Genomic DNA, 24,143 nt, shown 5'->3' with positions numbered 1-24,143 from the left:
TCACTTAAAAAAAAGAGAGAGAGAGATTGGGGCACCTGGGTGGCTCAGCCGGTTAACCACTCCACTCTTGGTTTTTGGCTCAGGTCATGATCTCATGGTTCTGGGTTTGAGCCCCACGTCAGGCTCCATGCTTGGGATTCTCTCTCCCTCTCTCTCTGCCCCTTCCCTGCTCACTCACTCGCTCTCTCAGCATACATAATTTTAAAAAATTTTAATAAAAATTAAAAAGATTTATTTATTCATTCTTTTAAAATTAATAATCTCACATGTGCAAGAAATAAATTTTGACAAAAATAACTACATTTTTCAAACGAAAAACATTTCAGTGAGGGACGTGGCATTGTTTTACAGTTTTTCGAATCTCTTTAACGTGTGGCTTGACAGAAGATAGCTGGATTCTCATACCTGCTGCTTCTGCATTCGGTCTCTTGCAGCGGCTTGTTGGGGTTGAAGTCTGCAAAGAAAATCTAGGTCACGCTGACATGTCATTAGAAAAGAGGATCTCACAGAGCCCCTGAACGGGACTATAGCCCACACCTGGAGAAATGCTCGTCTACACAGATCTCTGCTCACTTTTTGGAAAGCCATCCCCCTACCCCTAACCTCAGGTCCATCACCTGTCTTCCTACGGGAACGAGTCCCCAAACCTGGTTCTTCAAGCTCAAGTACCATGGGGCCCCCACTTACACGAGATGGAGTGTGCCAGCCACTGGCCACCTTGGTCCCCTGCTGGTGACACTCTCCAAGCAAAGCTGCCTACGAGAGTGACCCAGGGACACCCGCTGATGTCCCCAAGCTTTCTGATAAGGAACCCTGCTTGCCCAGTTCCTAGAGATGCCGCTGTTTAGACCATAGCGAGGAAGCTGTTTTCTTTACTGCCTGGTACTTTGCAAGGCAGACCAGCCCCTCCAAAGTCCAAGGCTGTGCCCAGGGTGGCCTGGAGGAGCCCCGTGTGGATTTGGGTCTTTTCCCCGTGCACGCAGCAGGCACCGCTTACCTCTCGCCTCGCCTCATCCCTTCTCGAGAGCCTCCTAACGTCGGAGGCCCCTGTTGGGCAGCATCAGTGGGGCCATCAGAGCAAAGCTGTGACACAGTCGTCCCCCATGAATTAGCCTTGGAGAGCGGGGTGGGGAGGACAGCTAGGAGCCCAGAAATATCCTCAAGCAGCTCAAGCATTCGTGGGCCTAGATGGGGTCGAAACAAAGAAATAACAGCAATAAAATGTGCAGCCGCCCTTGTCCAGCCCCCATCTGGTTTTCCGGGTTGCAGCTTCTCATAACCCGCAGCCCTGGGACCTTCAGGAGCCCCACCCCGGCTGCAATTCACGGGGAGGGCTGTGGCATGACCCACAGTTACCCGAAGCACAGTGAGCAGGGCAGGGCTGAGCAGGACCACGTCTGCCTTCCTGGGGAGACCCTCCTCTCCTCCCCCTGGGCACCCCCCTCCCAAGCAACGGCTAAACAAGTCCAGACAACAGCAGCCCCCACAGCTGGAGCCACCGTCAGCAGGCTGGGTGCCCAGAGTGACCACGAGGGGCTCTGGGAAGAACGTTTTGCGCCTCCCCAGACCTGCTCCAGCCTCCAGGGTTAACAACGAGGGTTTTCTTGGTCCTCCCCGGATGGCATGGCCTCTACTGGCCTGGAAAGGAGGGAAATGGGAAGAGGGGGCAGGGCCGGTAGGAGTGCAAGAGCCCGGGCAGTCAACCAGTCCAGGGTTTTCAGACTTGGCTTTGGCAACAGAACTACTTTGGGGGGTTGTTTGTGTTCTTGTAGTTTTTAACTGAAGGGTGGCCTGCTCTGTCGAGAGCTTGCTGACCCCTCTGGCCTGTCTGTTGTTTGCTTTCAGCCCCAAGATCTTGGAAATAGAGTTTGGCAACTACTAGTGTGGTTCATCTGCCCATTTCACAGACGGGGAAACAATCCCAAGAGGGAAGAAGTCTGTTGCCCACAGACTGACAGTGTGTGGGGGCTGGGTAGAACCTAGAATCTGGTGCTTTCTGCAGGGACATCCAGGCAGGGACAAAACAGGGGAGGCAGAGGCTGGCGTGAAGTCGACATCTCACCAAAGGACAGGCAGGAAAAGAAAGATAAATCTATCTTCTGTCCTCCTGTGGCCACAAATCCAGCCTCTGGCCGTGGCAATAACCACCCCTCCATTTCCACCCATGGGACCGTCCACTTCCCTCACCCACGGCCCCAGGAAAGGGGAACCTCAGCACTTTGACACAGCCTCTTCCTGCCACAAGGATGCATTTTTGCACATTACTGAGTAACAGTGTGTGTTCTGAGATCACACGTGCCCTGACCCTGCTGACCATGAGGCCTAAATCTCGAGTTTTCTAAAGAGAGAGGTCATGGCTTTTGTCACATTCTCAAATGGGTCTGTGGTCCAAGAAGTGGTTAAGAGCAATCGTGTAAGGAGAGGAGGGGCCTTGCAGAGGGGAGGGGGGTGGAGGCCAGGAGGGTAGGGTGGGGAGGGCTGTGTTGGTGGTATTCTTCCCTGCCAGAGGCTTCTTTTTTATGAGAGAGAGAGAGAGGGTGCAAGTGAGCGAGAGGCAGAGAGAGAGAGAGAGAAGTAGGACTCGAGGTCACCCGATGTGGGATTCAAACCCGCTAACCTTGAGATCATGACCTGAGTCAGATGCTTAACCAACTGAGCCACCCAGGCGCCCCCTGCCAGAGGCTTTACATATGTTACTTGGTTTTATTGCCCTCACCTACTCATGATGGAGGGTCCCTGGCTCCATTTTACAGATGAGGAAACTGAGACCCAGTGATATGAGGTAGCTTGTCCAGGACACGGCGCTGGCTGAGGGATAGAACAAGTCAGGGCAGAGACCGAGGTCCACAACAGTGTTGTATCTGGGTCTGCAAAGGCCTTCAGCTCTGGAACCTGGCAGCTGGCACGTCAGAAGCCTTCCTGTGCCAGTATGCACACCAGACCTTGAGCCCTGCATCTAGGTCCCTGGTAAATTATTTCAGCAGCCAGAGGCCCTGACAGAGGGCTCCTTGCCTCTGAGGTCCATTCCTGCTGGGTGGACAGCAAAGCCCCCCTCACTGGCCCTTGGAATCGATTCCTTCCTTCCTTTCTTTCTTTCTTTCTTTCTTTCTTTCTTTCTTTCTTTCTCTCTTTCTTTTTTTCAATGTTAATTTATTTTTGAGAAAGAGAGAAAGCAGGGGAGGAGCAGAGAGAGAGGGGGACAGAGAATCCAAAGTGGGCCCCATGCTGACAGCAGAGATCATGACCTGAGCCAAAGTCAGACACCTAACCGACTCAGGTGCCCGCGGCCAGATCCACGAAGCAAAGATCCTTCCTTTCTTTGCTCTTAAAAATGTCACCACCAAACCTCAGGACTTCAGGACGGCATTCCCTGCACGTTCATCCGGCCTCCAGCCCAACTCACTTCGGATAAACCAGATAAACCAGAGCAATCCCCAAAGAGCTCCCCGCCCCCCACTGACACATAGCCACCCCCCCACCCATTCCTGAAATTTTTCTTTATTTTTTTTTTTTAACAAATTTTTTTAATATTTGTTTTGGAGAGAGAGAGACAGAGCACGAGCAGGGGAGGGGCACAGAGAGAAAGGGAGACACAGAATCTGGAACAGGCTCCAGGCTCCGAGCTGTCAGCAGAGCCTGATGCGGGGCTCGAACCCACGAACCGTGAGATCACGACCCGAGCCGAAGTCAGACACTTAACCGACTGAGCCACCCAGGCGCCCCGAAACTTTTCTTTAAAAACATCTTTATTATAGGTGATTGTTTCTCTTTCACTGTGCCTGGGATATAATTAAAAAAATTTTTTTTATGTTTTTATTTATTTTGGAGAGAGAGACTGAGCACTAGTGGGGGAGGGGCAGAGAGAGAGGGAGACACAGAATCCAAAGCAGGCTCCAGGCTCTGAGCTAATAGCAGAGAGCCCGATGCGGGTCTCGAACTCATGAGCCAGAAAGAAGATCGTGACGTGAGCCAAAGTCGGACGCTCAACCAACTGAGCCACCCAGGCACCCTGTGACTGGGAGATAATTGAGTTACGGCATTGTGTAAGGTTAAGGCATACCGCCTCACGGCTTGACTTCCAGCCACTGTGAGATTGTTACCACAGTAAACTGAGTTAATCGCCTCACCTCATGTAGTTACGGGAGAAAAAAAAGAAAAACCATGTTTTCTTCTTTGCGATGAGAGCTCTTAGGATGTGCGCTCACTCAGCAGTGATGACCACAGTCGTCATGTCGTACGTTCCATTCCTAAAGTCCTGGGCCTTGGTTTCTTCATCTGTAAATTGGGAATAATGATGTGCAGTCTACTTGCCTTATGGGATTTCTAAGCATCACACGGGAAGGTGTTTGGAAAAGTTCAGGACACCCCCACCCCCACCACCACCACCAAAATGGCAGGGAGCAAACCCCTCCTGGGACTCACCCACTAAGCACACATTTCCTATGCCCCAGGGTGCTGGCCCCTGGGAACTCAGGCTGGGATCCTCCCTTCTCTGGCCTGTGCAGGGGACCAGGGGCCATAGGGTGAGGGCGGCAGAAGTCGGTGGTGCTTGCTTTCCCTGCCCACCTTCAGTGGCCCCCGTGGTCCTCAAAGTGGGCTGGGGGCAGTCCCCCCCCCCCCCCCCCAGAGTGGGAATGTTACCATTGCCTGGTTCAGGCAACCCACCAAGCTGAGAACAGAAACCGTAGCTCCCACCAGAGGACGACAGAGACTGGGGCGAGGCGCTCGAGGAAAGACACAAGGTTTACCCCTGCTCTTTCACACAGAGAGGGCATAAAGTTTATTCTAACTCTCTAGGGTAGAAACCCATGTTTCTATACTTCTCTAAAGTGATTAACGCTGTTTCAAGCTTCCGCAGGCTTGACTGGTGGGGAATTCACACTTAGTCCTGTTTGGGGAGCCTGCCCTTTCCCTGGGGCTGTGTAAGAATCTCTGGGTCTTACACAGTCCAGAACATTTGGAGTCGGGCCCCTGGGTCCTAATGCACACTGGCCACTGTTCTGGGCCAAGCCCATGGGGTCCGTTGCTGGGAAGGCCAGGGGTGTCTGCAGAGGCCCCCAACTGGGGCTCTCGGTGTGTGGTGACTCCCAAACCCTTGTCCCTCCTCAAGCTTGGGGAAGCTCTGCCCCCACTTGATGCCCTTTCTGTGGGAGCCCCGGTGGGGTTTTCTTCTGGGCACCTGACAGCCTCTCATTCAACTCCACGATTCAGAAGCCCCTCAAGACAAAGGACCACCAAGAAAGAGGAGTAAAAATGACCTCAGGAAGCATGAAAACCTTCGTCCAGAGGTTGGAGGGCTTGAGATAGATACATCCCTGCGCTGGGAAGGCCATCTCTGCAGGGGCTTCCCTGGCCCCCTGGGGAAGTTCTGCAGCTGGGAAACCTTGAAGGGAGTGTGTGTGTGTGTGGGGGGGGGGGGTGGTCTCCGCCTTTGCCCGGGTGCTGGAGCAGGGCACTGAGCCACCTCCAGAGCAGAGGGCTGTTCTGGGCCTGTTGGGTGGGACTCGAGGGGCAGGGCTGAGCCGCTCCTGACCTCTGGGCGTCCTTCACTCTTGCAGGACCTGGGCATGGAGTCAACCTCTCTGGACGACGTTCTGTACCGCTACGCCAGCTTCCGGAACCTGGTGGACCCCATCACACACGACCTCATCATCAGCCTGGCCCGTTACATCCACTGCCCCAAGCCGGTACGGCAGCTGTGGTCTGAGCCCGCCAGATCTGGGGGTGTGAGGCGGGCGCCCTTCTGCCAGAGAACCCAGTGCCCAGGAGGGTTGGTCGATACTGCCTGGGGCCGAGGGGCACGAGCCCCTTGTGCAGACATCAAGCCAGCGGGCCTGATGCCTGCCCTGTCCTAAGGCCCAGCATCCATAGCAGAGATCAGCATGATCAGCAGGGGATTTGTTTGGCTCCTGAGTGTATTAAATCCGAATTCACTGCCAACATGTAAAACTCAGAATATTTCACACGTTCTCCATATTTAGCTACCCTTGAAAAACGGGAAGTTCTGGTAACACGAAGCCCTCATTTCTATAGGACTGGAGCTGAGTAGCGTCCCCTATTACGTGGGGCCAGGGCCACCGCGTAGAGTCACGTAGGTTGTACCTCGCACAACGACACGTAAGAGCAGAGGTGGCAGGGGTGAGGGCAGACAGGAGACCACTCAGATCTGGCCCTGTCTCCGCCGCCAGGCCTTAGGCGCAGGGACCCTGCTTGCCTCCGGCATGCCTCAGTCCCCACCACTCCCAGCGGTCTCCCTGCCTAAGGCTGAATGTCATTTTCCACCCACCCACTTTGCTCACGTCCACTGGCTTCCGAAGCTGAGAGGGAAAAGCTCCGGGGTCCCCAGCTCCGCAGGCAGGTACTGCTTGGACATTTCCGGATGGGAGGCTCTGCCCCTCTCCCTCTCGGGTTGCGGGGCCGGCTCACCCAGAGCTGCCCTGGCAGGGCCCGGGAGGGCCGGGGTGGGGCAGCCCCACCCTGGAGCTTTTCTCTCCCATCCCTCAATTTCTAGCAGTTTCCAAAAGAAGCGCAGAACAGGGGCAGGGAAGCCGGAGCAGGACCCAGGAGTGCCTGAGGGAAGCTCGTGCTTTCAAAGTAGGATCTAGGATAAGAGGGAGGAGGTGATTTTCAGACCCAGAGTCGTCCAGGAGGCTGGGACCTTGCTCTGGAGCTGAGCCTCCATCTGGGCCTTTGTCTAGGGCCTTGACTTTGGCTTCTGGGGCTGTTTGGAGCCAGGACTCCGAGGTGAGGAGTGAGTTCTGAAGGGCTGGGAGCCGGTCGGCGGCAGGCGTGGGGGAGGGTTGGTGGTGGGACACAGCAGAAGGCAGGGATGCTGGGCTCAAATATGTGCCGGTTAGAAAAAGCTGGCAGTGACGGTTGGCAGGCTGGGAGCCTCGGGCCCAGGGAAGAGGGGCGGGTGCCAGGAGCCGCGGGGAGGGGTGGGGGGGGGGGGAACGGCTGGGCCTGGAGTCACCTTCACTTCTCATTCAGATTATACCTGGCTCAGCCTGGAGCAGCTGAGACCAGAGTCCGTAGGCCTCGCAGGTGCCAGACCTCTGCCTTTTCTAGAACTTAGATGCCCGCAGGTGAAGGGGTGACACTCAAAGCAGCTCATTGGGAGAGATGTTATTTTCATGCCCATTTTAACGTTGAGGAAGACCAGATTCAGGCAATGAAGTCATCGGATAAAGGTTACACTCCAGATGTGATCTGGACCCCAGTTCCGGGCAGAGTGGGGACCGGCTGTTCAGGATCTCTGCACTGTCCCTCAATGGCCAGCAGCTTCTCTCAGGGCTTGAGTGGGGGCTCGCAGGGTTGCATGGGGGCTGGAGGTGGGGGGCCTGTGCGGGAACAGCCTGAGCACCCGTCCCCCCTCCTCCCTCCCTGCCCGCCCATGCCGGACCTCAGGAGACTGGACGGGGCGGGAAGGAGAGGTGGCCCAAGGGATTCTGTGCTGAGTTCCATCCCTTCCGTCTGGGCGGCGACCACAGGGCCCTGTTATTGTCTTAGCTCAGGCCGCTACAACACGTTACCACTGACCGCGTGGCTTATAAAAAACAAAAATGTGTTGCTCACAGTTCTGGAAACCGGAAGCCCAAGATCAGGGTGCCCAGCATGGTCGGGTTCCGATGAGAGCCCTGCTCTGGGTTTGCAGACAGCCACCTTCTTGCTGTGGCCTCACGTGGCAGAAAGAAAACTAGCTAGTTCTCTGGCCTCTTCTTCTTCTTCTTTTTTTTTAAGGTTATTTATTTATTTTGAGAGAGAGAGTGGGGGAGAGACAGAGAGAGGGAGAGAGAGAATCCCAAGCAGGCTCTGGGCTGACAGTGCAGAGTCCGACGTGGAGCTCGGACTCACGAACTGTGAGGTCATGACCTGAGCGGAAACCGAGAGTTGGCGCTTAACCAACTGAGCCGCCCAGGCACCCCGGAACTTCATCTTCCTCCGCTCCAAAGGGGGATAACAACACCGTCTCCCGTGGACCCGTCGGAGAAATGATTCTTGAGAAGGACGCCGTGTGTCTGGCATGGAGGAGCCCCTGTACGCAGAAGCTAAGGTATAATTCAGTCATCGAGCACCAATCATGTGCCAAGCAGGGTGCTCGGGCCCAGCACGTCAGTTGTGGGGCACGGAGGCCGGCAGTGGCCTCAGAGTCTTGGAGAACAAGGGTCTGGCTTCGGATTTCCGGATTTCCGAGAGCCAGCCGGTGGCGTCAGCCCTGTCGGAGGCCCGGGAGCCTGGCGGGTTCCCCTGCCCATATCTAAGGCCATGTGGCAGGAGAAGCCCTTCCGAAGGACTCTTCCGGTTGGGGTGGAGGCCGAGATGGGCGGCCCCGACTCTAGGGCCCCGAGGCTGGTGGTAAGGGCAGCCCCCAGGCCCACCCCCAATACATGACTGCCTTGGGGCTGGCCAGGACCTCCCATTCTTAGCTCTTTCACCCAAGTGTGAGCCTTAAGGTTATAGACAGAGATGTCAAGACCGTCAACTATGAGGGGGCGTCTCCCTCAATTGTGAGATGGGACAAAGGAAGCAACCCTTCCTGGTCCAGCCTTGGTGGAGCATCCACCAGACAAATAACCCTTCCCACCACTAAGACGACCCCCTTGAATGAGTCCCATCCATTTTCTTGACCTGTGTCCCAGCTGGAGGTGGCCTGGGCCCTGGCAAAGGGGTGGGTCTGTGCCTGTCCCCAGGCGGAAGGGGACGGGCAGAACCCCATCCCGCCCGTGACTGTGTGCTGATTAATCCACAGCCCAGCTTCAGACTCAAAAGTCACCCACCTCTTGGACATTTGTGCCCTGGAGCCCGTGAGTCACCACCCCTCCCCCACTGTGAGCACAGATCACTTAGTGGGAAATTTGAGGCTCTTTCCTTCCCTGGGCCCCAGCTCCAGCCCCTCACATCTGTCCCATCGTGTCTGCAGTGGGGTTCCCCGCACGCAGACGCTAAAATGACGGTGTGTGGACAGCGATCTGTTAAGGAGGTGTCCCAGGGAAGCCAGGCCAGCCCAGGCTCCATCCTGAGGAGGGCAGGTGGCTTTGGCCTGGTCCCTCGAGGACCCCGGGGCTCGAACCATAGATGGGTTCCCCTGGGACGTAAGCTCCCAGGCACATCTGTCTCGCTGGCTCGCCTGGTCCGTCCAGACAGAAGCACAAAATTGGGAAACGTGGATCCAAGGGCGTTTGGGACGGAACAGCCATGTTGCCCGCCACAGCCAGCAAGTTCCAACAGCCCTGATTCCCTAATGGTTGGGGTCTCTCCAAGGCCCTCCTGGTCCCCGCGTCCCCCGTCTCAGGGCTGCTGTCAGAGTCTCCACCTGGACTCTGGGCCTCTGCTCCTGCCTCCTACCCTCTATGCTCTGGGAACAGCCAGAGACTCATCCTCCACAAGGTACCCTGGATCACACGTGCGCCTCCCTGAGACACCTTCCATGGTGGCGTCGCGTTGTAGGCTGAAACCAAACTCTTTATTTGCCCCTGCCTGCATCTCCTGTGTCATTTATTTCCCTGTCCGCCCCGCTCATTCTGCTCCAGCCACGTGGCCCTCCTGTCTGTGCCCAGAGCATCCAGATCCTTCCTGACCCTTAGGGACCCTGCGGCGGCCTGTGGCCACACCTGCCCTCTCTGGCTGGGCTGCCCTCTCCTCCGTTCAGACTCAGCCCGACTGTGTCCTCTCCAGGGCCACCTCTGACCAGCCTAGCTCGCAGAGTCGCCCCGGCCAGCCTTTGCGCTGTGTGTTGCGTTATTTCACCCACTGGTCTCTGAAGTTCTCTGGCTTGCTTACGCGTGAGCTAACCTACTGCCCGCCTTCCCCACCAGAATGTCGATTCCAAACGGGCAAGAGATGGCATCTGTCTCGTGCGCCGTTACTTCTTGCGCCAGGCAGGGCCCCGGGGAGAAGCAGGCCACACGGAAGCCCACAGGGGATGTTGAGACACCCAAAGATGAGCAGCAGCGGGAAGCTGTTACCAGAAAGGGCCGTGGGTGCAAGCCGTGACATGGGAGCCAGAACCCTGCTTCTAGAACCATGCAGTATTTTTGTTTGTCTGTTTATTTATTTATTTATTTTGAGACAGGGACAGAGAGTATCAGTGGTTCTAGATTGGCAGACCCCCTTCCCGGATGGCACATCCCTTGGCTGTTGGCAGGAGCCCCCAGCTCCTTGCCACACGGGCCTCTCCATAGGACCTCTTGAACTTCCTCACATGGTGGCAGCTGGCTTATCGCTGAGCAGGTGATCCGATAAAGAGCAAGGCAGACACCACAATATCTCTTATGACCTAGCCACATTCTATGGACCGCTCAGGTCGGCCCTGATGCCGTGTGGAAGGAGACTATGAAAGGGGGCTATTACAGGAGGCCAGGATGGGTGGTGGGGGCCATCTTGGAGGCTGACTACCACACAGGCTGAAACAAGAAGGGAATGAGAAGAGAAGGGCCTTTCCTCCTGTCCTCTGACCTCGCTCCAATCGCTCTCATTAGCTGAACCCGACTGGAAGCCGGGGCAAGAGGGTCAGTGATGCTGTCTATAGGCTCAGCCTTCCAGGCACCGAGAAGAGCAGACAGTGGACTCCAGGAAGGGAGTAAAGAGAAAAGCCAGGAGAACTCGGTATCTAGAGCAGCATCCAGCGAGCGGTAGGGAGGACAGTCGATATCTGATGAATGAATGAATTTGTGAATGAGTGAGGGAAGCCTTGGGGCTGTAGTAGTGGGGGGCTGTGCTGGTTTGGGGCCAGCGGGAGCACACAAAGGTGCCTGGGGCAGCCAGGATGGCAGGTGGGAGTCACCATCTGACAGTAGGGAGGTGGGGCAGTGTCCGTTTGCTGGGACCCCCTCCTGGAGGGGACTGCAGTCGGCCTTAAGCATCTTTCCTGACAAGCCAGTGAGAGTCCGTCAGGTTCTCCCCCAGGGCCCGGGTCAGAGGCAATGGTCAGGCCGGAAGAGGCACTGCGGGACCCGCACCCCACCCTGCAGTGCCCGGTCCCCCCTGGCTTGCACCGTGTCCCTCTCCTTTCTTCTTCCTTTTCCATGGGTGGGAGGAAGGGCTGCAGAATTGATTCCACAAACCGCCTTTGAGCCTCGGGCGTGGGTTAGGACTGTCGCAAGCAACAGAAGCCCACTCACGCTGCCTCAAGCTAAGAAGAGAATTTATGCAGCTGTCTTGTGGGGCCCAAAGACAGCCACGCTTGGAAGGCGGGGCTAGAACTATAGTGCAGGGCAGACATCTCTCCGTCCCGCCTCTCAGCTCACCCGGGCCTCCGTCTCCATTCCAGGGGCTCCGGGTTTACTCCTCGAGGTGGGTGGAGGGGGGGGGGGGGCGTCCAGCCCGGGGAGGAGACGGGGGTGTGTCCCGTCCCCAGGACACGGCTGGTTGGCTGCGGTCTGCTAGTGCCCGCTTCTGGGCCAATCAGCAGCGGCCCGGGATGGGGTTGCACAAAGGGGCTGCTGGGCCTCACCACTTTGACGAGCAGAGCGGGCCCTGCAGAGAGCGCATTGCTGGGCGCAGGGCGCGCGGACCCCGTTCCTTTGCGGCGCCGGTGTTCAAACTCCTCGGTCGAGGTTGCACAAGGGGCGCGTGGTTGCTCTGTACCGAGAGGGGGCTGTTTCTGGAAACCACGCAGAAACGGCACTTCCTCCTCCTCCTTTGCCACCTCCCTCTCCTTGCGTCCTCTCCCTTCCCCACCCTCTCCTGACTTCTCCAACTCGGGGCCAGCCCTTGCTTTGTCCTGTTCTCCGCAGGAGGGAGGCCGGGAGGGGCCTTCGAAAATGGACGGAGCTGGGGGAAAATTAGATGGGCTTGCTTAAGGCGGCTTTTGTGGGTGCAAGTGAGAGAAACACCTTGAACCCACCGAAAGCAAAAGGCGTATCCCCGGGAGGGCAGCGCAGAGCGCAGCGCGGGATGGCAGGTCGGGAAGGATGCCAGCCTCAGAGGCGAACTTGGAGTCCCCATTCCATCTTACAAGCTGTGGGGCTGGCCAGTCTATTCCACTTCCGTAAGCCTCAGTTCTCGTCTGTAAAGTGGGGATAATAGCGCCCGTTTCAGGGGATGGTTGCGAGTTAACTGCATTGTGACGAGGTCGTGCATACAATGCAGGGGCGACGCCGACCAGTAGATGCGCAGCAAATGTTGGTTGTTGTGTATGTAGTCCAGACAAACTACATAGTGGAGGGGAGCTCTCACTTCTGGAAGGACACTAGCTCGCGCTGAGTCTCCGATCAGCGGTGAGGTGACCGTATCCATTGTCCTTGGTGAGGAATCGGGCTTGCTCAGTCTCCCAGGTGGGGGAGCGGCCGCGCACGGTCCACGCGTTGCCGCGCCTTGCACGCGGCTGCCCCCTTGTGGCCGTGTCTGCGCACTGCGGCGGCTGCTTTGCCGCCTTTTCCTCTCTTTGTTTCTTCCTTCCAAGGCCCAGCCGCTCAGAGGATGACCCCGGACTTTGGCAACCCTGGGAAGTGGTTGGAGGAGGAGCCCAAGCTGAGGAGCTCGGTTCTCAGCTTTGGTGCAGGTGCCGTGGGAGGGTGGCGATGGTCTTTCCCCGGAGTGGTCCCAGGAGTGAAGCCGGGCGGACCACCCAGTCTCACGCACTTGGTCCGTCTTGTCTTTGAAGCGTTAGAACTGGTGCTTCTCCACCTTGGCGACACAGGGGGAATCACCTGCGGAGCTTTGAAACAAGCCCCGCACGCAAGCTGCAGACCCATGCTGGGGTTGGCCACAGGCAGCAGGGATTTTTATTTTTTACTTTTATTATTTTTATTTATATTTGAGAGAGAGAGAGAGACAGCACGAGTGAGGGAGAGGCAGAGAGAGAGGGAGACACAGAATCTGAAGCAGGCCCTGGGCTCTGAACTGTCAGCACAGAGCCCGATGTGGGGCTCGAACTCACGAACCACGAGATCATGACCTGAGCCGAAGTTGGACACTTAACCGACTGAGCCACCCAGGCGCCCCTCCCTGAGCCTCTTCTGGCCGAGGCCTCCTCACTGGAGTCCCGCAGACTCTTCCCTTTTCCTTGGAGCTCAGGGCTACACTGTGCCTTCTCCATCCCTTTGTGTCCAGTGTGTCCTCCCCCTTAGCTCATTCCATGGCCGGGGGGCCGAGGGGGAGGGTGTCATCAGAGGCTGATGAATGTGATGAATGTGCCTCGAGCCCCAGCCTCGTAATTCCAGGAGCATCTTCCAGGAGATCCTTCACGTGGCTTCAAATGAGCTGGACGCTAACCCCGCCCTGCCTTTCTGTCCCTTCTCCCCGGGAGCCCCTTGCCTTCCACCCAGCTCCCCAGCCCACAGCCCGGACCCGTCCTCATCGCCTCCCAGCCCACACCCTCTCCGCCCCGTGCCAGGTCAGGCAAGCGTGGCGGCCCCCGTCACTTTCAGCCCTTCCCGACACACCCATATGACGAGGTTCAGCAAGAGACTGAGTCTAGGAATCAGAACGTGCAGTCCAGGGGTTTGCACGTGTAATCGCCTGAAGTGACAGGTGACATTTGTTTATCAGAAGGCATGGGCCGTAGGAAGTGAGGTTCTTGGAGAACCAGAGACCAGAGGTGCTGTCTAAACCGACTGCATTCACTCTCGAGCCTGTGTCTCCTGGATCCCCATTCGGACGCCTCGCCTCTTTGGACACCCAACACCCCCTTTTCCTGCCTCTTCGCTCTCTCGTCTCCCGCCCTCAAGGTCTTCTCTTGCCTTCCCATCAGCCCCAGCCCTGCTCTGTAGGCCTCAGTTTCTTCCTCTTTAATTAATTAATTATATATATTTTTTGAGAGAGAGAGAGAGAGAGAGACAGGGTGCGAGTGGGGGAGAGGCAAAGAGAGAGGAAGACACAGAATCCAAAGCAGGCTCCAGACTCCAGGCTCCCAGCTGCCAGCACAGAGCCCGACGCGGGGCTCGAATCCGTGAACTGCGAGATCACGACCCGAGCCGAAGTCAGACGCTCAACCGACTGAGCCACCCAGGCGCCCCAGTTTCTTCCTCTTCAAAATGGGGATAATGAAAGTGTTTCTGCTCTGGGGTGTTGTGGGGATTCCGTAAAGTCCTAGCATAACGTCCGTGTGCAGTAATCCATGTGACAGATGGTAGTGGCTTGGACCAAGTGGTAGCCGTGGAGGTGGCGACAAGTGACAGGACCCCAGGTTGTCACCTACTCCTGCCCCCGTAATACACCCAACACCTAAACCTTTGCACCCATTTCCTCCTCACTCAGAGATGCCTCGTTTCCTCTCTCCATGCAAAAATCACAAACCCATATCAGCCCTTAAAAGCCAAACTCGAATCTGAGCCTTGGGTGGAAGTCCTCCTTCTTTACCCGCTCAGGACAGCACGGTATTTACCCAGTGGGCTTTCCTGGAGAGTTGCGTGCTGAGCTACAGTCAGAGCACTCTACAAGTTGTAACTGTTTTCATCCTCACAAAGTGCCCCGCGACTCTAGTTTGTTATCCCTTCACAGCCGAGCGACTTCCTGAGGTCACAGAGGAGGTACCAAAACGAGGGGGAAGATCCACTGGTTTTGGCTCTGAGTCTGTGCTCTTAACGACTCAATACGCTGCTTCTCCGTTAGAGTGACGATGGTCACAGGCCATCAAGTTGGCCTTTACTGAGCGCCGGGCACTCTGCTGAGCCCTGGTCACAGGTTCATGGTTGAACCTCACCACCCACATGTTGCTCTCTGCACGTGGGTTTGCATCTGAGCCCCAGCACTTGCTGGCTCTCAGCTTTTAGCACTGGGCCACCTGGCAAGAGCCCTCCCTCTTGGCCCTCCCTCCCCCAGGGCTTGGTGACCGTCTGTGGGGTTGACGTCCCTTGGGACAGAGCTGGCGTGTCTCTGGCATCTCTCTGATGCCCCCTGGAACCCAGTGTAAGTTCACTAGGCCCTCCATAACAAAATACCACTTAAACGGCAGAGATTTATTTTCTCATAGCTCTGATAGCTGGAAGTCCAAGGTCAAGATGTTGGCAAGGTTGATCTCTTGAGTCCTCCCCTTGGCCTAGAGATGGCCATCTTCTCCCTGTGTCCTCACATGGTCTTTTCCTCTGTGCATGTCTGTGTCCCAATCTCTTTTCATGAGGACACCGGTCATACTGGCTTAGGGCCCACCCCCAATGACCGCATTTTACCTTAATTACTCTGCACATACAGCCACATTCTGAGGTACCTGCGATTAGGACCCAGATTTAAGAACTTTGGTTGGGACACAATTCAAGACAGTTATTTCAAACTCCAAACTGCTGACAGGACGGGACTGCAGTGCCTGGCTCAGTCCGTAGAACATGCGACGCTTCTTCTCGAGGTTGTGAGTTCAAGCCCCACGTTGGGTGTAGAGCTTACTTATCAAAAAAAAAAGAAAAAAAAAATGCGGATTGTCCAGATCGATTAGAGTAGATGAATGAAGTGGGCTGGGAAAAGACTTGGCCTCCTCATTCTTTTATTTTCCCACTTTTGACATTTTTCCCCTGGAGGCACCACGAAAGTATTTCCCTTTCGTCTTTACTATGTGAAAGACCAGTGCGGGACCATCTGTTCACGGCTGCATCCCCGGCTCCTAGGACAAGTGCCTGTCACCTAGAGGGGGTGCTCGGTCAATATTTTTTGAGCAAATGAGTGAGCAGAAAGGCCCTGGACATTGGGGAGAGGCAGAGACCAGGGTGAATACTGGCTAGGGGGTCAGCCAGCACTCAGCTCTGGTCAACAGTCAGATTGTCTGGAATTCAGAGGTCTCTATAAATCTCGATTTTGCTACGATAGCAACGAATTCACAGAAACGAGAACATGAGGCAGATCCGTTGGCAGCCATTGCCCTCTACTAAGGGGGTCCCACCGTGAGCCGGCAGGACAGGCCTCTGTGAGCAGCCTGGGGGCGTCGTGCTCTTCCAGTGGAGACGGGAAGCTGGAGGTGAGGGCCTGGGCCCCTCTGCCTGTTCCTGCCCCTCAGGGACCCCCTGCCTGTGGTCGTCTCTGCAGGAAGGCGACGCGCTGGGCGCCACGGAGAAGCTGTGCAGGCAGCTGACTTACCACCTCAGCCCCCACTCGCAGTGGAGGCGGCACCGGGGGCTGGTGAAGAGGAAGCCACAGGCCTGGTGAGTCACGGTCACCTGAGGTGGAGCTGCCCTGCCCCCTGCCCAGCCTCCCCTCCCCCTCCAGAGTAGCCCAAAGTGAACCCATGCCAGGCCGGGTGTTACACCACACTCCCTCCCTGGGGGGGTGAAGGGAGGAGCTGAGACCAGAGGGCTGGTCTTGGAAGGTGCCCGAAGGAGGGGAGACTGAAGGAGGGCATTCCACAAGGGCGAGAGCCATGAGGGGAGCTGCAGGCGGGACCCCTGTCTGTGGATGGGGAGCTGGCGAGTGTGGGCCCATTCAGAAGGGGTGGGTGGGGAGGCCGACGGGAGGAGTTTCTAATTCCTGGTGTGCGGAATATGGGTGATGAGGTTTTGTGGTGATGGTGGGGTGGTCCGGAGCAGACGGCCAACAAAGAATTCTTGAAGACGTCTTTGGTGCAAAAAAAGGTGATTTTATTAAAGCACGGGGACAGGACCCACGGGCAGGAAGAGCTGCATTGGGGTCGTGAGGGGTAACTCATTATATACCTCAGGTTGGGAGGGGGTCGGGGATAGAGCAAGTCTCTAAGGAATTTTGGAAGCAAGGTTTCCAGCACCTTGAAGGGCTAGCTGTTGCTAGGGAAAGGCCATTTATTACCGTTTAATAAAACCTCAGCCACGAGACCCTTTAGATGTGTATCAGGGGCCATAAGCTTGGAGTATGATGGCCAGCATGTATCTTGGGGGAGTTGAGATAAAGGAAGTAGACTTACAGGATCCTCGAGGTTGGGACAAGTTAAGCTAAGGTTCTCTTTTGCCCCTAGCAAAGTGTCATCATGGAGGCAGCTGAGCTCCCAGAGGACGGTCACTCTGCCTGTGCCAAGGACTTGTCAATGGGCTGTAGGCAGTAAGGGAGTAATTTTTCATTTGCCTTAGTTTCCCCACATCACCATGGCGAGCACTTAAACCCCCTTTCCTTTGTTCTTGGGTAGCCAGGAGTGTCCGAGGAATATCATGTAGATGCCACCTGCAGGGGTGGGGGGGCGGTGTGCCAGCCTGTATTTTGCCCTCAACTTGCCCCAAGCTCCCTCATCATGGGCACTCCCACTGGATCCCCCCCGGTTCTCCTGGTTGGCTCCTAGGGAGATCCAGACCCCAGCCGTGCCCCTGGCCCACACAGTAATGGGAACCCTCAAGGGGTTTTGGACCTTCTAAAGATTGGGGGGTTCGGGGCAGCTGGGACACAGAACGTGTGGACCGAGACAGGTAGCACCATAGGAAGCCAAGTAAAGGGGAGCCTGGAAGGAAGGCTTTCTGGAGAGAGCGCCCCTGCCTTCCTTGTAAATGACCCCGGGGCAGAGTGGCTTGTGTCCTTCCCCTAGACTGGGTAGGGGCAGGACTGCCCTCCCTCACCCACAAGAACTCTGGTTCCTCTTTCCCTTCTGGACTCCCCCACTCCAAAGCCAGGAGAGGAGCCGGATCCTGGAGGAACAGTGTGAGGCTCTCACGAAGCAAGCCCTCAACTGGGCTGAGGTCAGGGGGACAGAGCAGGACAGGAAGACCCGTGGAATTTGGAATGCCAGGTGGAGTCTGTGAGCTAGATCTTTGGGATTGAAAAGCTAGAAATGCGAGCTCTGCTGGAATCCAGGCGCCTCCTCTCCTGTCTCCCCAACACACACGTGTGCTCAGCCCATTCTTCATTTCAACAGCTTCGCTCCCCTCAGGCAGCTTCCCATCACACTTGAGTCTAAACAGGGCCCTCCATGATGGGCCCTCCGCTCCTCTGTGGCCTCTCACCTCTCACTTCCCCTCACCGCAAACAAGGCGGCCTTCCTGCTGGCTCACAGACACCAACTCTTCCCAGCCTCAGGGCCTTTGCATGTACCTACTCTGCTGGAACTTTTACCAGACTCTTCTGATGGCCCACTTCTTTCAATGTCAGCTCAAATTAAGTCCTCAGAGAAGGCTTCCTTGAGCAGATGGGTCCAGGCTCCTCTCACTTCAATCTCGTTTATTGTCTGTCTCACCCTACCCCCACCCTCCCCCCGCAGTAGAGTGAAAACAGGGATCTTGTCCATCTCGTCCACTACTGTGACCCCAGTGCCTAGGACAGTGCCTGGCATGTAGTGGGAGCTTAACAAACACTTGCTGAAGGATTGAATGAGGTAGGGGATGTTACTGTCGCCATTTGACTGGCCACGATCACCCAGCTGCTAGGAGCCTTCCGGCTTCAGATCCCAAGAATAGAGACTTCTGTCCAAGCCGCCATCTTTGGGCTGCTGCTATTAACATATGCTCTTGAAACAGGCCGAGCCCCCTCCACCTTCCTCTCCTGCCCACGGTTGGAGCCCTGGAGCAGCAAATACTTCTTCATAACTCACATGGACAAGGCATTGTCCTAAATGCTTTGTGCCTATGACCTTATTTCGTGAACAACTCTGTGGTACGCGATTAGCTCCACCTGTTCAGGTGAAACGGAGGCACAGGGTTAGAGGTCACGTGACTAAAGGTCACACGCGTAGGAAGAAAAAAAGAGTGAGGATGCAAAGGCAGGCACTATGGGTGCCCAGAACGTACCCTTAGTCACTGCAGAAACATCTGGGCCTTTCTTTCCCTTGTGGCCCCTCAAGCTCTGGACAGCCGGGCCCAGCCAGGCTGAGATGTGAGGTAGTACCACGGGGACCAGAGGGCCTCGTCTCTCCCATCCCTGGCATTGCAGAGAAGGTGGCCCCGTGGTGGCGGCCACTGCTGCCCCCGGGAAAAGGCCCCCTGCTTGAACGTCGCTTGTGCCTTCTCCTCTTCAGCCTCAAGGCTGTCCTGGCTGGGAGCCCCCCGGACAACACGGTGGACCTGTCGGGCATCCCGCTGACCTCGCGGGACCTGGAGCGGGTGACCAGCTACCTGCAGCGCTGCGGGGAACAGGTGGACAGCGTGGAGCTGGGCTTCACCGGCCTCACGGACGACATGGTCCGGCAGCTGCTGCCGGCGCTCAGCGCCCTGCCCCGCCTCGCCACGCTGGCCCTCAACGGCAACCGGCTGACGCGGGCCCTGCTGCGTGACCTCACCGACACCCTCAAGGACCCCAGCAAGTTCCCCAACGTCACGTGGATCGACCTGGGCAACAACGTGGACATCTTCTCGTTGCCCCAGCCCTTCCTGCTCAGCTTGCGCAAGCGATCCCCGAAGCAGGGCCACCTACCCACCATCCTGGAGCTGGGCGAGGGCCCAGGCAGTGGGGAGGAGGCCCGGGATGGGCCAGTGGGCCAGGAGGACCCTGGAGGCGGCCCTCAGGATCCTGCCGAAGACCATGAGGGCAGGGAGAACATAGGCAGAGTTCAGACATGACACAGACGCAGGGGGGCCTCCCCAGGGAACCCTGGTGGAGTAAGATGACTGAGGCAGGCTAGGGGGCCCCACTAGGGGCCTCAGGCTGTCCCCCAAAATTGGCCAGGGCAGCCCCAGCCACGGGAGCCAGACTGTAGCATCTGGAAAGGGGGTTAACACTTTTCTTTGGTCTCCACTGCCCCCTTGCTAATCTCCTCTGCTCCTGAGAAATCATCCTTGGCTCGAGAGGCAGATTTGTGGGAGCAGTCTGTTTGGAGATGCGGAAAGCTTGACCTAATGTAAGAACTCACCCCCAGGAACGGAGTGCGGTTCTGGCCCTACATCTAACTTCCCATTTCCTGATAGAGAATGTTTTTCCTATTCTGGGAAGCAAACTCCAGCCAGATGCTACCCTGATAGCCCAGATATGTGCCCCCGCTCAAGGCAGGTTGGAATCTTTACCCTCCTACCTGGCTGAAGGTGGGGGGTTGGGGCACTGGCTGCCCAGAGACTCCAAGAGCCTAGTCTCCATCCTGACTCAAGTAGGTTCTACCTCCTCCCTGTAAAGCCCTGGGGGCTCTGAAGAACCACTCCCAGTCTCCGCCTCCATTTCTGAAGCCCGCACCTCCACCTGGGATTCCAGGGCCCCACCCCAGGCCCAGCCATCCCACACCCTTCAAAAGAGCATCTCAGAATGCCTACAAATACCGGCATGCATAGAGGCCCACCCAGAAACCCTACACCATAACCCCTGCCCCAAGCCAAAGTCTACCAGCCCTTCACTAGGGTTCAGTGTTGCTAGTGTGCAAGCCAGAGTACTGCCCCTTTAAAAGGATCTTAAGGGTCTTTCTCAGAATTTTTCAAAGTCCCCGAAGTAATTCGTGATATGGAGCACACGCCCAAAACCTCCTACGGAGGGCTCCTTAAAAAAACCCAAGACCATGAGATTAAACTTCAAACTCTTGGCCGATCTACTGCCTCCCAAAAGTAGAGGTTCCCAAGGGGAGGAAGCAAAGGTTTTTTTTCACCCTCTCTTCTTACTCAAGGCCTACAAGCCTTCTAGGCACAATAAGCCTAGACCCAAGGCATAGACTTCAAGTCCAGGGAGATTGGAAAACAGCCCTTTTAAGCTGAAAAAAAGCCCATAGATGGTGACCAGACTGCTCAGGCAAATGGCAGACAGCTGGGAAGCACGGCCTGACAGGCCTCCGGCCTCGGTGACAGGCAAGATCCCAACTCAGGAAGGCAGCAAGATGGGGGCTAGGTCAAGAACCAGACTATGGCACCTTGCCTGCCACTGCTCAAAGGTTGGACTAAGCATAGTTTCAGGAGGTGGAGGCTATGCAAAAGGACGTGGCCCAAGGGGAACAGACTGGAATCAAAGGTGTGGATGCCTTAAATGCTTTGGAACTTTCACCCTTAAAGTCTGAAGTTGTTACAGGAGAACAGCTTAGGCCGGACCATACAGATGTTGACAAATGCCAATACCTGGACTGCTCATATCTAACAGCAGTAATCAAACTTTTCTCCAAATACATTTTTAAGAATCAATACTAAAAACCATCCTTTATTGCAGTACTGGTTTATTGTAATTGCATGGAAATGCTAATTTCAGGAAGAAATAAGCTTCAGGCTTAAGAACTCAGACCCTCACCCAACAGAATTCATACAAAATTAAAAAGTGCAGAAAGCTCTTTGGGGCAAGGGAGAACTAGAAATATATTTGTAACACTAGAAAACCAACAGTGACCTATCTTAGAAAAACACATTTGTTGGTTCTACTGCTGGTAACGGAACGGGCTCTGAATCTCAGCCTCAGGTAAGTACTGTTTCCACACCAACTACTGAAGTCTAGGTTTTCAGTCCAAGCTGATGGTGGTCACTGGTCCTCGCATGGCTGACCGTTCTCTGGGAAGATAGCCTGCAAAGACACTAAGTATCAGTCTCACGCTCTACTCCGACCAACGGTTATCCATAGCATACACAGATATCTTCAGAAAACCACAGGTTCAACACTACACAATCTGCCGGTAATTCCAGCTATTTTTAGGCGATTTCATCATTTGATATCCTTTTTCTGCGTATCAGTTTACACAAAATTAGCTTATTCATTCTACCACGGAGGGGGAGGGGGCCCTTGTCCAGACAAAAGCTTACCTCTACTTGGGCTGAGCTGTGGCACCACCGGCTTCAACTCCACACTGCTGATCGCTGATTTTCGACAACCCAGCACTCAAAACCTGGGGCAATTCAGGCACCCCTAGACAGGCAGCAGATACCAAAGACAAAACAGGTAGGTCTTATCAGGATAGCCTCAACTACGGCTCCCAAGTTCATCGTAATAGAAGTTCTTGGAAACATCCTGGAGATGCTTTTTTGTAAATTAAACCACAGAAGTCTAGAAGTGTTAAGTGGCTTCTTTGGATATCGTAACCTCCACTTAAGTCACATCAGTTTTTAAAAATACTTAGTTTTAAAGATAGAGAGCAAGCACGGGCAGGGGAGGGGCAGAAAGAGGGAGACAGAATCTGAAGCAGGCTCTAGGTTCTGACCTGTCAGCACAGAGCCCAATGCAGGGCTGGAACTCATGAACCGCGAGATCATGACCTGAGGCCAAGTCAGGTGTTTAAATGACTAAGCCACCCAGGTGCCCCTAGTCACATCATTTTAAAGATCCCAAACCTAAAGCTGCCATTTTAAAGGACGAGGAAAACAATCTCAGCAAATAGGCGATTTGCTCAGGATTATACAGCAGTGAGATAAAAAGGAAACTCCTGGGTTTCCTCTGCACTCAGCTCCACGACCACTATGAACCATAATCAGGATCTCAGAGATGTTGCCAATAAAGGTCAAGGGCTACACTGATACAAGAGATTAGGTTAACCAGATAAAATTCCCACTATCTAACGGGAACTTCACCTAATGTAACAGGAAGGCTCACTCAACCACTAAACTTCTCCAGAGATCAAAACTCACCTCAAGGCAGGCCACTCATCGCTCGAATCCTCAGCTGCTACGATCGCACGCTAACTGGCAACCTGGGTGAATACAGAAAATAAAGGTCACTGCTCAAACCAAGATCCGCCAGGACACCGGCAGCTGGGGAGGACTTGACTGCAGTCAGCCAGGAACTGTTATCGTCAGTTGTCGCTTCTGACGGCACTTCCTATAAGTGATTTCATCAGAGCAGTCAAGCACCTCCCCACTCCCCAGTACCACTCCAGAAACCCGGACACCACCTGGAAACAAGCCGTAATTGGCTCCACAAACAACCAGGCCGTTGGCTGTTCTCAGCAACACATTGTGATGGTGCGGTGTCCAGTGCAGAAACTTTACAACTGTAAACTATCAGCCAATTCCACTGCATTTGAGCAACCAAAACGTTCCAAATTATAGATCCAACCCCGCCCGGACTAGGTCCTACCTTAAGGAGAGATCCTGCTCCCGGCTGGAACATGGAGAGCGACGCATGTTTTAAGGGCCAAGTTCTGGCGGTGATGTTCAATCACCCTGTCGAGGTTTCAGCGACTGCGATCAGACAAGCATAAAAACCGTCAATTGTCGATTCTGCCGGCACTTCCTAATCTCATTATCATCGGGACAGTCGGCCAAGTTCTCCTCGTGGCCCCCATTACCAACCTCACCCGCGAAGCGCGCTCACGTGCAGGCCGACCCACGCTTACCCACTTCTCCGGGGTTGGCGCGCTCCCCACGGCGGGTCCGGGGAGCGGGGGGCCCGGCCTTCGGGGACCTCAGGTTCCTGGGACTGCAGCAGCCCTACGGGATAAACAGGCACGCGGCCCTTGAGCCTCGGTCCCCCGCGGCCCTGCGCGACTCTCCCCCAACCGACGCGCCCGCCACGAAGCCCGAGCCGCCCTCCACTCCCCACATAAGCCTCCCGAAACCTTCTTTGCAGAAACTAGGAAGCTTCTAGCTCATTTGCCTTTGCCGCCAGCTACTATGCTAAACTACAAAACCCGCTTACCTCCATAGCGACTCCAAGGGAAAGGTCGCTTTCGCTGCGTGCCTTGCCTTAAAGGAGTCGGAATATTCCATTCTGCACAAGAGGGAGGGTAATGCTGGCAAAGACTCACGGGAACTTCCAGCCCATTTAACGGTGCAGACTCCGCCCCACCACCCCAGGCCACCCCCCCTCCTTTAGAGCCCATGGTCTCTTCCATGGCCCCGGATAATGTGACTCGCGGCGCCAGGAGTGCTCCAGGGCGCATGCGTCGGGGCTGAAGCGCGGTAGCAACGAGGCGTTGGTGCCCCAGCCGCTTGTTAGCTGCGTGGTTTTGTGCAAATCACTCAGCCACCGTGAGCTTCTGTTGCTCCTCTGGTCATGAAGATACCGGCACCGCAGAGGTTACTCTGAGGATCACATGAGATATCACACCTGAAACAGCAAGCATTCACAAATAGTAGTACTTCTGATTCTAAGAAGCGCTGCCAGTTTGCTCTCTTCCCGCAGCTATTTCAAAACATCCACGGAGTCTCTCAAAATCCCTTCTTGCTGACAGCTCTCATCACTCTTGAGAATGACCCCTAAGGAGCAAGCAGACGTCTTCTCTGGATCCGTTTCCATCCTTTTTTCTCCTGTGCCTGTTTCCCGATCTCACCAGCAATGTAAACCTCTCCCTCTCCGCAAATGCTTTCCTTTCCGCATTTGCACACCCTTAGGTCTTCCCCACTTAAAAAATACTCAATTCGTACGCGTTTTATAAACACTTAGGACACCAAGGAAGAGCAATTCATTTGGACTGGAGAAAATTGGGAAAGCTATAGCGAGAC

The 24,143-nt window shown here is 55.5% G+C and overlaps 1 protein-coding gene, 1 long non-coding RNA gene and 3 other non-coding genes across 5 annotated transcripts in view; 1 reads left to right on the top strand and 4 right to left on the bottom strand.

Annotated features, from left to right (window-relative positions):
- LRRC75A (leucine rich repeat containing 75A) overlaps positions 1-21,102 on the top strand; it is a 45,705-nt gene extending 24,603 nt beyond the window's left edge. Inside the window, exons 2-4 of the mRNA XM_019413368.2 lie at positions 5,559-5,687; positions 15,955-16,070; positions 18,833-21,102. Of these exons, the coding sequence (XP_019268913.1) occupies positions 5,559-5,687; positions 15,955-16,070; positions 18,833-19,373 (786 nt within the window). The 3' untranslated portion in view covers positions 19,374-21,102. The remainder of the gene's footprint in view (positions 1-5,558; positions 5,688-15,954; positions 16,071-18,832) is intronic.
- LOC109245824 (uncharacterized) lies at positions 20,919-23,387 on the bottom strand. The gene is made up of 6 exons (XR_002071097.2): positions 23,338-23,387; positions 23,036-23,129; positions 22,777-22,880; positions 22,329-22,390; positions 21,510-21,612; positions 20,919-21,273 (listed from the first exon to the last, which is right to left on the bottom strand). It is a non-coding gene; the product is annotated as an uncharacterized LOC109245824 (long non-coding RNA).
- Positions 21,344-21,417, bottom strand: LOC128774376 (small nucleolar RNA SNORD65). The gene has a single exon (XR_008418954.1). It is a non-coding gene; the product is annotated as a small nucleolar RNA SNORD65 (small nucleolar RNA).
- Positions 22,471-22,541, bottom strand: LOC128774357 (small nucleolar RNA SNORD49). The gene has a single exon (XR_008418935.1). It is a non-coding gene; the product is annotated as a small nucleolar RNA SNORD49 (small nucleolar RNA).
- On the bottom strand, positions 22,885-22,955 carry LOC128774358 (small nucleolar RNA SNORD49). Its single transcript, XR_008418936.1, has one exon. It is a non-coding gene; the product is annotated as a small nucleolar RNA SNORD49 (small nucleolar RNA).
- Positions 23,388-24,143: the final 756 nt, after the last annotated feature.

The sequence above is a fragment of the Panthera pardus genome, unplaced genomic scaffold (genome assembly GCF_024362965.1).
Source record: "Panthera pardus isolate Hobbes unplaced genomic scaffold, ASM2436296v1 HiC_scaffold_3, whole genome shotgun sequence".
Classification (NCBI taxonomy): Eukaryota; Metazoa; Chordata; class Mammalia; order Carnivora; family Felidae; genus Panthera; species Panthera pardus.
Note: the sequence above shows the minus strand (reverse complement) of the source record. Positions and strands in the feature narration are given on the sequence as shown.